Here is a 10,539-nt window from a genome sequence, read left to right on the forward strand (position 1 = left end):
ACAGTAGTAATTTTGTAATTTTGTAATTTTTTGTAATTTTGTCAAAAATCATGTTTTTGACTTTATCCGAGGTTCATGCGATAGCGACATCTTTACTGCTTCAGACTCTGGTTGTTTTTTTGTTTCACATAACCAGAAGAGCTGGATTCGTGTACGCAGTGGCATAACTTTTTTTTTGAACCCCCTCACTTCATCAGCTTGTAACTATTCTATTTATAAATATTTTTTTCCATTTTTGCTCTATTGTTAAATGATAGATAAATAAATAATGATATAATCGATAGTTGGAATATTCTTTGTTTTATTTTTCCGGAACTCTACACTAGAATACCCCCTTCAAAGAAAATTTCAAAGCACTTTTTTCCGGTCTCAACGCTTCCTAACCCGTTAACATAAAATCCAATGACGTGCTTAAATTGAGAAATTAACTAAATTCCTATCCTATTTTTCGTTATCGCACCCTCACTAACACCAAAAAACAGATCAACGGGGAAAGTATCTCTCATAATGAACCGAAAGTACTTCACTCCTACCCAAAAACGGGCTGAAAGGGGGGAAAACCAATTTTCCGCTACACCGATATCACTTTTCACCCCGATGAGTTTCCAGTGATGGGTTTCACTTCCGGAGGTAAGTGTGGAATTGGGTGACTTTGGTTAATACCCGTTCCCCCCCTCCCCCGGTCACTGACGTCTCATGAATGTTTCATTCTAAAATGGGTGCCACCATTGTGTGAGATGACGATGGTGTTTCAAGTTTTTGAAGGTTATAGCAGAGGAAGAATGACTTTCTTTCGGGTTGTGAGTGAGTGTCATATCATCAGGTGGTTGTGGGTAGCGGCAAAAATCGATGCGAGGATTTTCACCACCAAACGGTGGTTATTGTAGGGAAATTAGTTTCTCGAGCAGAGCATAACCGAGGCGGGAGAATTATCTGCTGACGACAGATTGTCATTCAAGGACAAACGTGTGTAGATTATTCTGTCTCGTGGATAAGCTTAATTCATGCTGAAAGCGCCTGCAGTTGTTAGTTTTCCAACTGAAGAGGGTTTATCCCGTTAGTTTGCGTAATTAAAATGCTTATGATACTTGACACTCTTCGTTGAAGCTGAGTTAAGATCAAAGATTAAAAGCCAAGTGACATTTTTATAATTTCGACAAAAACGAGCTTGAAGATTGGTGCTATAAGGGGTTTTCGTTGAGCATTCAAAACAATTTCGATACGTTATTCCTGCTACATGCGTATTTTGTTTCAATTCTGATCTATGTGGTATGTAGCTTACAAAATGCTTAACCTAATACAATCAATAACTCGAAAATTTCAATTTTGCGACTTGGTCCCCTCTGATTTAACACCGACCATATGACACTATGACTTTATCTAAATAGAATGTTTCGAACGCTTGTTTTCGACTTTGTAATGAAGGGAAATGAGATCTACATGGTGGAGTACGGTTACTAGTTTAAGTCACTGTATATATTCTATTTACAGGTACATTTATTCCGAGTAACAAATTATAATCCACATTACATCACAAACATTATTTCGACCGAAGTTTATTCCGTAGTAAACCGACTAACTGCCTTTCGATCAAGTTATAGTTATTCCTTTGGTGGACCGATTGAGACTTGTTTTGAACAATAGACGAAATAGTGTCTTTGCGTCCGCGATTTCTTTAACCCTCCTGTACTCACTTGCAAAATCATAACACGTATACTCGCGTACGGTGTCACAGATCGAAAATTAAACTTCTCTGTAATGTTGCCATTGTGTATTTTTCAGGCTTTATTGGCATTTATTTGAAGAAGAGGGTATGATTGAATGAAAAAACTTCGAAAAATATTTTTTCTTCATCTTTATTATGTTTTAATAGTCATCTTATTCAGCCTCCTTAAAATAGAGTAATTTTTGATACTCCAACACAAATAACGAAATTCGAATTTTTCACTGTTATCAATTAAAAGTAAGTAATTCATGGAAGTATAAAGAGCTATAAAATAACATAAAAACGTATTAATCGATTGTGGTTTCATTGGAGTAAGAATCAGAACATAGCATAAATGCATGCTCGAAACAAACATATTTTTTACATTTCATGCAGTTGTTGCGTGTTTTTCGGGTCTTTTATCGAAGAGAAGAATGTATAACGACCTTCTAGATTGAATGTTTCTAATATTCTTTGTCTCTGTTTTCTTGGTAAACTAAGAATTGATGCCTTTTTTTAGATGGGGCATATAAAGATGATATAAAAGGATTTTTAGGAACTTCCTTTTCTTTTCCTTGTTTTCTTGTCGATGTCATTGTCATTGTTAAAAATTACCATAAGCTACCGATTAGTTTATAGTTTACTGTTTACAATTCTTCCACAAGTGAAATTCTTTCACAAGTGTGTATATGTATGACCATTATATTTAGCGAATAACTATACGAAAGTCAAACATTTATATTTTGCTTTTGCACATAATTTTGCATATAACGACGAATATATCGACGAATAGTCAATATATCCGTATATCCGGATCCGTTCAATCCAGTTACAAAAGGGACTGAAATCAAATAAGAATAGTCCGGTAATGATCTTATGCATTATATTCAAAAAATATTCCACGCCACTAACATTAATTTATACATTTCATTCAACAATATTCTAGAATATGAAAAAAGGCACTTGTCCAAAAAAGTTACTCCTATACTCGCGTCGGTGTGTCAGACTGAAAGTGTTAATAAAATAAGTTAAAGAAAAACTTTTTATGTTAAACGGTTTAATTGTGATTAAACATAATAATGTACTAAAAGCTAAAAAATCATCAGGCAAGTTGCAATTAGCAGAAATAAAAATCGGTTACATATTACTAACATAGTTGTAAGGCAAACATTGTCGAAATATTGAACTCCCGGCCCCGTTAGGCTGACGCAATATGAGCCTTAATAAAAATATATATATTTTGGATAAAAAAAAGTGAACTAATGGTGGTTTTGTGTCGCAGAAACAATTCGTTTGAAGCGGAATAATCCCGGAATTGTTAGTTCGCCATACCATTATATTTCAGAGTTGAATGAAGGTTCTTTGAAACTGTGGAATTTTGTGATCATTTTATTGTTGAAATTTTGGCTGATGTGGACGTCTTAATGGAACTGTGATGGAAATTTAAACTGTCTTGCGTTACAAATTTTATGGTGTGATGATAACCTGTACAAAAATAATATATTAAATGTTATGTCGGTCTGTTTGATGTGTAATGTAATGTTGTGAAATCATAAATTGAATTGTGAATTTCCCAAGCAGTGTTGGGTGCTGGAATGAGCTGTCGAAGTGGGCCAGCCACCCAACATTATGAATACTTCCAGATGACCAACTTTAGGAGGAGTCAAACTGGTGGACTGATTGTTTAATGTACCAACGGCTATGGATATCGTGCTCGGTGCTCGTGCGGAGATATGGGTAACAATCAGGCGATGGTTGGATACAGTAACATGTCAACAACGGATGGTTCGAGGTTGACTGTAACTCAGATTAGGTTCATCAAGAAATCTGGGTTATCTAATGGCAGTATAAGGTTACCAAGCAACAATTACCGGGTTGCTCGAACCGTGCAAGGAAACACAACTGGAATGTAGTAATACAAATGCCTTCGACAGCTAAATGGATATAATTATAATCTTCAATGCAATATTCGGAGAAAAATTATTATGAGAACTGTTTAATGTTGGGTGACTGGCCTACTTCGACACCCCTCAAATTGCAGCACCCAACATATAGTTAACATAGACCAAGGGCTATATTTTTTCTCTTGAAACCTTATGTTTCTTTACATAGCATATTCAAAAGTCAGAGATGTGTTTTTTTTCGTTTTTGAGTTATGATTTTTCGAGGTTTCGAGGTCAGTCTTTGTTCTATTTTCCTATGCGACTAAACAAGATCTATGCAACTAGAATTGAATTTTTTGTAGTGTTTTGAGGTATTTTGTAGTATTTTTAAACAAGAAATAGATCATTGGCTTTATATATTAACCCTTCGCGGCCGTTTGTCTGCTCTCAGCCACAATAGCAAAGAATTGTTCATCATCATACTTTATTCAACGATGTAATAGTTTACATTTTTTCTAAACGAATTCGAATGTCTAGTGAACTTTTTTATTAACGGAGTTTCTATCAATAATAGGTAACAGTATCCGGTATAAACAAAATATTATTAGCGTGGGAAGATAAGAGGATCTCTTTCAAGGGAAATGAATTCCGACCGCAAAGGGTTAAAAAAATTCAAAAACATGCAAAGAAAAAAAAATGCAATTTAAAAAAGAAATCTCAGACCATCATAATTAAAAAACGAAAAAAGCACATATCTGATTTTTGGATATGTTATGTAAAAAACATCAGCTTCCAAGAAAAAATTATAAAATAAAATATCCCCTGCAATCAATAATAGCGAAAACGAAATTCAAGTTTTTTTATGAATATAAAAATGCATGTTGAAGCCCGCTCTCCGCATAACACCTCCCAGCGCTACGTTGAAAAGCAGACAGAAGAGTCGCCTTGTCGAAGTCCCTTGTGAGTCTCAAATGATTCCGACAGCTCACCTGAAATCCGCACACTGCACCGCACACTGTTCATCGTTGTCTGAATCAGTCTTGTCAGACGTGTCGGGGAAAGCCGTGTTCGTCCATGATCCTCCATAGCTGTCGGCGGTCGATTGTATCATATGCGGCCTTGAAGTCGACGAAGATGTGGTGTGTAGGGACCTGATACTCGCGGCACTTTTGGAAGATCTGCAGCAGTGTAAAAATCTGGTCCGTCGTCGAGCAACCGGGCATGAATCCGGCCTGATAACTTCCCACAAATCTACTTACTATTGGCGATAGACGGCGGAAGTGGATCTGAGACAAAATTTTGTAGGCACCATTCAGGATTGTGATGGCACGATAGTTCCCCCAATCCAACTTGTCTCCTTTTTTATAGATGGGACAGATTACCCCGTCCTTCCACTCCTCCGGTATCTGTTCTGTGTCAACAGATCCTGACTATTAACCGGTGCATACACTTTACAAGTTTTCTCGGACCTCCCTTGAAGAGCTCCGCTACGAGGTCATTCTTACCAGCTGCTTTATGGTTCTTGAGCTGATTAATGGCCTCCTTAACTTCACCCATCGTCGGGGGTGGTATGTCGTCGTTGTTCATTGCACCGGTATAGTCCTCCTCAACGCCGTCTTGGTCTCCTGTCTGCACGCTGTTCAGATGTTCATCGTGGTGCTGCCTCCACCTTTCGATCACCTCGCGTTCGTTCGTCAAGATGCCTCCTTCCTTGTTTCTGCACATTTCGGCCGGCGGCACAAAGCCTTTGTGCGAGGCGTTTAGTTTCTTGAAAAACTTCCGCGATTCTCGAGAACGATAAAGCAGCTTCATCTCCTCACACTCTTTCTCTTCCAGGCGGCGCTTTTTTCCCGAAAGAGATGTGTTTGCTGCCTTCGTTTCAGTCTGTATCGTTCCACGTTTTGTCGAGTCGCTCGTTGCAGCATGGCTGCGCGTGCTGCATCCTTCTCGTTCAGGAGCGCTCGGCACTCGTCGTCAAACCATTCGTCCCGTTGTCCTCGTTGTTCATACCCAATGACGGTCTTTGCTGTGCTGCTAATTGCTGCTTTTAAGGTGTTCCAGCATTCATCGAGGGGAACAGCATCCAGTTCGTCTACCCCCGGTAACGCAGCTTCAAGACGCTGCGAGTATGTTGCAGCAATGTTCGGCTCCTGTAGTCGTCGTAGGTGATACCGTGGTGAGCGCTGATGTCTTATGTTATTGACGACTGACAGTTTAGAACGCAGTTTGACCATCATCAGGTAGTGGTCTGAATCGATGTTAGCGCCACGATAGGTTCTGACGTCGATGATATCTGAGAAGTGCCGACCGTCGATCAAAACGTGGTCAATTAGTGTTTCTGTTTGCTGTGGTGATCTCCAGGTGTAACGGTAATGGGAATGGGCACCCTAATAAAGGACAAATGAAAATACAGGTATAATATTTTGCGATAAGGAATAAAAGTACAAAGGGTCTGGCCGGGTAAGGAAGTGCAAAATGCCCAAACCAAATCACCCGCTGTATGAAGAATATTGTATAGAGTACTACATAAGAAATTTTGACTTTTTTTTGAACCCCTATGAGGTTGAACATAGGATCTATGGTAAAAAACGTAGTTTTCAATTATTTTCACGCCATACTCGATTGCTTCGAGATAAAAATTTGAAAAAAAATACTGAAAGTGCATCTGATGATGGTGTATCGAGAAATATTATCAAAAAAATTTTCATCAAAAAACTACTCAAAAACTAAATTAAAAAATTCTTGAAATATTGAAATTTTCTTTTTGAGTGAGCCAGAGATTCAGAGAGTAGTAACTCTAATGTTTTGGATTTTTTTTTTGAAATTTTAGATCCATTAAAACATATGTTCATTTAAATGTATCTGTTCATGATATGTGTTTTTTTCACAATTTTAGAGCGTTTTGTGGTACAATTTTTCAATAATTTGAAATTTTGGAATAACTAAATTAAGTTTAAAGACACAGTACTGCTTTGAAATGTGTTCGTACCTGTTTTTTTTATATTTATTATTTATTCATAATTTATTGAGGATTGAACGTATTATTTCAAAGTAATTATTGAATATAGCTATAAAAAATGGGTTTTGCGTTGGAAAAAGTATATTGATTTAGAAGGGGCATATTTGGAGGCGATAATATAAATTTAGATAATAACCAAAGTATTCTCTCTAAAAACACAAATTCCCGGTATAAATTTGACAGAATGTATTACATATTTAGTGAATGTAGAGTTGTGAAACCAACATTCGCAACATAGAATATTTCCAATTTTGATAGTAGAGCGGTGAAAATTGTGTGACAACAAACATTTAAAATACCAAATGTCATATAACACCTAAACACGGTCGAATGTAACAACATTTGTAAAAAAATAATACCTAATTGATTACCACAATCTGACTAAAAAAGTCACTGATAGAGGGTATTCACTTGAAGTCAGGCCCGGACTGCATGAGCATCATATTTGCCAAAAGACTGAGGAGAAGTAACAGCAGCTTGCAGTAAATCAATTGTTTTAAAATGTTTTCCTAGTTTTCACCGCCCGCATTTTTTTATTGTTATGAAATCGATGATTAATAAAATCGTAAATTTAAATTCATGAAACTAAAAATATCAAAATGCCAAAAAAAAAAACTTTTCGATGATAATTTTATCAAAGTAAGATGTACTATGAGTATTTTTTATATATTTTCTTTTCCAAGCTGTTGAGAGTGTCGTGAAAAAAACGAAAAAACAACGTTTTCAGCCATAGCTCTTATAGTGAGCAAGAATTATCTAATTTTCTAATTTGCAACAATACTTTTCATAGCGCTGGTGATACGGTTTGGGGCTCTTTTTACGAATACACAAATACAATACAATAATATATTTTAGGAAAACAAAAACAAATTAGAAAATCACAAAAAATGGAAATAAAAAAAAATATTGAAATTTAATTTGAAACATAGATATTTTCATACCGCGCATCTCTCGAAATATTTGGAAAAAAAATCACCAATATCAACAAACACATACACAAACAAATGAACATACATATTTAAATATAAACTAAACCCGTAATGGGTCTCAAAATTATACAAAAAAAACGAAATTAAGATACATATTTTTTTCGTACCGCGCAACACTGTTAAAATTCTAAAAAAAATCACACATATTTAGAAAATGTGTAGAAACACATTTAATTACGAATTGGAGTAGTAGTGGATCTCTGAATTGCCAATCATTTTTTTCAATATTTCAAGATTTTTTTAGTACTTGAATTTTTGATGAAATTTTTATTTTTGATAATATTCTTCGATACACTATCATAAGATGCACCTTCATTATTTTTTTTCAAATTTTTATCTCAACGCTATCGAGAATAGCGTGTAAAACATTGAAAACTTCGTTTTTTACTATAGATCCTATGTTGAACCTCATAGGGGTTCAAAAAAAGTCAAAATTTCTTATTTAGTACTCTATACAATATTTTCCATAGAGCGGGTGATTTGGTTTGGGGGCACTTTTTACTCCTTTACCCGGCCAGGCTCTTTTCACAAAAATCTGAGAACCACTATATCGGTTTGGCATGAAATGACTGTATAGTAGAAGTGCGTAATACGCGACCCCTAAGCAAGAATGGATTTATCTTGACCATGCTCTTAAAATTTAAGGCAACAACTACGTCAGTACGTAGATTAGTTAACCCTCAGTCATCTGTAATCGTTCTGTATTTTAGATACTGAATAACAAAAGTGCTACGAATTTTATTTTGTAAGGCGCCCAAATTCTAAATTTCCAATCATACGGTGTTAAATGGCTCTGCACAAGTATAATATGCCCATGAGTTGTTTCTCTCAGAGACTATAAAGCTAAGAGAAACAGCTCGTATGAATGAGAGATTCCATCAATCTATTCACTTCATACATAGAGAAGGAACCGTTTCTCCGGTGAGCGTGTTCTCCCAGTATTCGTGCATTAATTCCCCAGTCCGCGCTCTTGTTTTCCTGAATTCTCTGAGCACATAATATAGATGCCAGATGTGAAGCTATGTTTTCGTTTTGAAGACATTCAATTTTGTGAAAACATACTGAGGTCATTTCAAAGTATGTGAACAATTGTTTGTGTGATTTAGAAATCTCGTGATGATTTGCTCATGTTTGTTCATTATGATTACATTTGAAGACATTTATTCGTGTCACGCAGAGCTATTTGAAAAAATCATCTGGCATCCCTTACATACAAGCTATATCTCTCGTGAGAATGTTTACGGCCGAAAGCGAGCAAGTTGCCCCGATCGAGGGTATGCCATACTGCCCGATGGTAAGCTGATGCGGAACATATCAAATTGAGAAAGAAAAGAATCCTTTCTTACCATTTTCTTCATCTGAGATATTCACGGGGAACTCGTCTCAATAAATATGACCCACAGTTATCGCCTCTGAATCGGTTTCAAGCTACAAAAACCTTATAGAAATGATGTAGAAAATTACATCGAAAATCGCTTCCAAAGAAAATTATGTTTCTTATTTTTCTTAAAGCATGTTACAAATGTAAAACTTGCATGATAGAATTCATTGACTAGCACGATTGCCTATATCCATTGCATTTATATTCTGGCTGGTTTACGAGAAAATCAGCCGGGTAAAATTGCCCGGCAGGTGCGTTTTAGACACATCTCCTCTATATCTGTGCATGTGAAACATGTCAGGTCCAAACGGCATGCCTTGGAAAACACGATGAATTTTAAACAAAAGTATGTTCCACATTTCAGCTTTGATTGAATGGTCGAACATCTCAATTATCCTTCCCATGTTTCTACCTACCAATTCCACGAGTGATACTTGAGATTGAAATCAAGAGATTCAAAAAATTTTTTTGGTAGTCTTAATTAGTTTATTTTTTATTCAGCCTAGAAAAAAACTTGAAAACAAAAATTACGTTCTTAGAACAATCCCCAGTGCTTCTTGTGTTCTTTGATGTGAACAGTCACTGGGACCTGCTTCTCGACGATCACCGGCTTGTGGACATACACTGGAACGGGTTTCTCAACATGAACTGCGTATGGTTTTGGCACTTCGACGTATTCCTTCTTGATGACAGGGACCTTAACCTCGACTGGATATGGAACCGGGCGATCAACGTGGACTGGGACCTTCTTCTCAATATATACTGGAACATTCTTCTCAATCACAACTGGGACCTTCTTCTCAATGTGAACTGGGTATGGGACCTTCACCTCAACCGGGACATGTTTCTCAACCTCGACTGGATATGGAACGGGAACCTTCTTGGTGATGGTTGTGTGCAAATGCTTGACTTCGTGATGATCCAGGTGGTGTTCATGGTTATCGTTGTCGAATCCATTAAGGTCATGTTCCAGTTCCCAGAGTCCGCGCTTTTCTTTCTTCGAGGACTCGTCAACTGCTGCGCAGGAAGCAATGGCCACAGCCACAGACAACACAATAAACGCCTGTTTATGAGATAATTTTATGAAGACCTGTTCAAAAAGGCTGACGAATTTGTTATCTTACCTTCATGATTGCAACCGTTGAGTGATTTTCCGAGTGCACCGAGCCGTTGGAGTGATCTTCAGTGAATGATGTTTTCCTGCTCGGAAAGAGCGCTTTATATTTTGTTCAACAACGTGTGTATTTATTTCGTTACTATTTTCAAGGAGAGTGAATTAATTCAATAGACGTGTTATCACTATTGCACTGTATGTGATGGTAGAAGATAACATAAATTGAAATAATCAATCGAATCGCCAATGCGAAATAAATAAAAACCACATCAATCGAAGCGAAACGCATCATTCGACAGTGATCACCCTAACGATCAAGTGCAGTCTGGAATCAACCGAGCTTTATCAACAATGAAGGTAAAAATATATTAGTTTAGATTTTCACCCATTTTAATCCTTTATTTTGATAGGCGTTTATTTTGTTGTCTATGGTTGTGGCCATTGCTTC

General features: G+C 36.7%; 1 protein-coding gene across 1 annotated transcript; it reads right to left on the reverse strand.

Annotated features, from left to right (window-relative positions):
- Positions 1 to 9,440: 9,440 nt before the first annotated feature.
- LOC129774483 (uncharacterized) lies at positions 9,441 to 10,222 on the reverse strand. The gene is made up of 2 exons (XM_055778228.1): positions 10,102 to 10,222; positions 9,441 to 10,040 (listed from the first exon to the last, which is right to left on the reverse strand). The coding sequence occupies exons 1-2, from the start codon at positions 10,105 to 10,107 to the stop codon at positions 9,513 to 9,515; spliced, it is 534 nt and encodes a 177-aa protein (XP_055634203.1). The 5' UTR covers positions 10,108 to 10,222; the 3' UTR covers positions 9,441 to 9,512.
- Between the last annotated feature and the right edge of the window lie 317 nt (positions 10,223 to 10,539).

This window comes from Toxorhynchites rutilus, chromosome 3, assembly GCF_029784135.1.
Source record: "Toxorhynchites rutilus septentrionalis strain SRP chromosome 3, ASM2978413v1, whole genome shotgun sequence".
Lineage (NCBI taxonomy): Eukaryota > Metazoa > Arthropoda > Insecta > Diptera > Culicidae > Toxorhynchites > Toxorhynchites rutilus.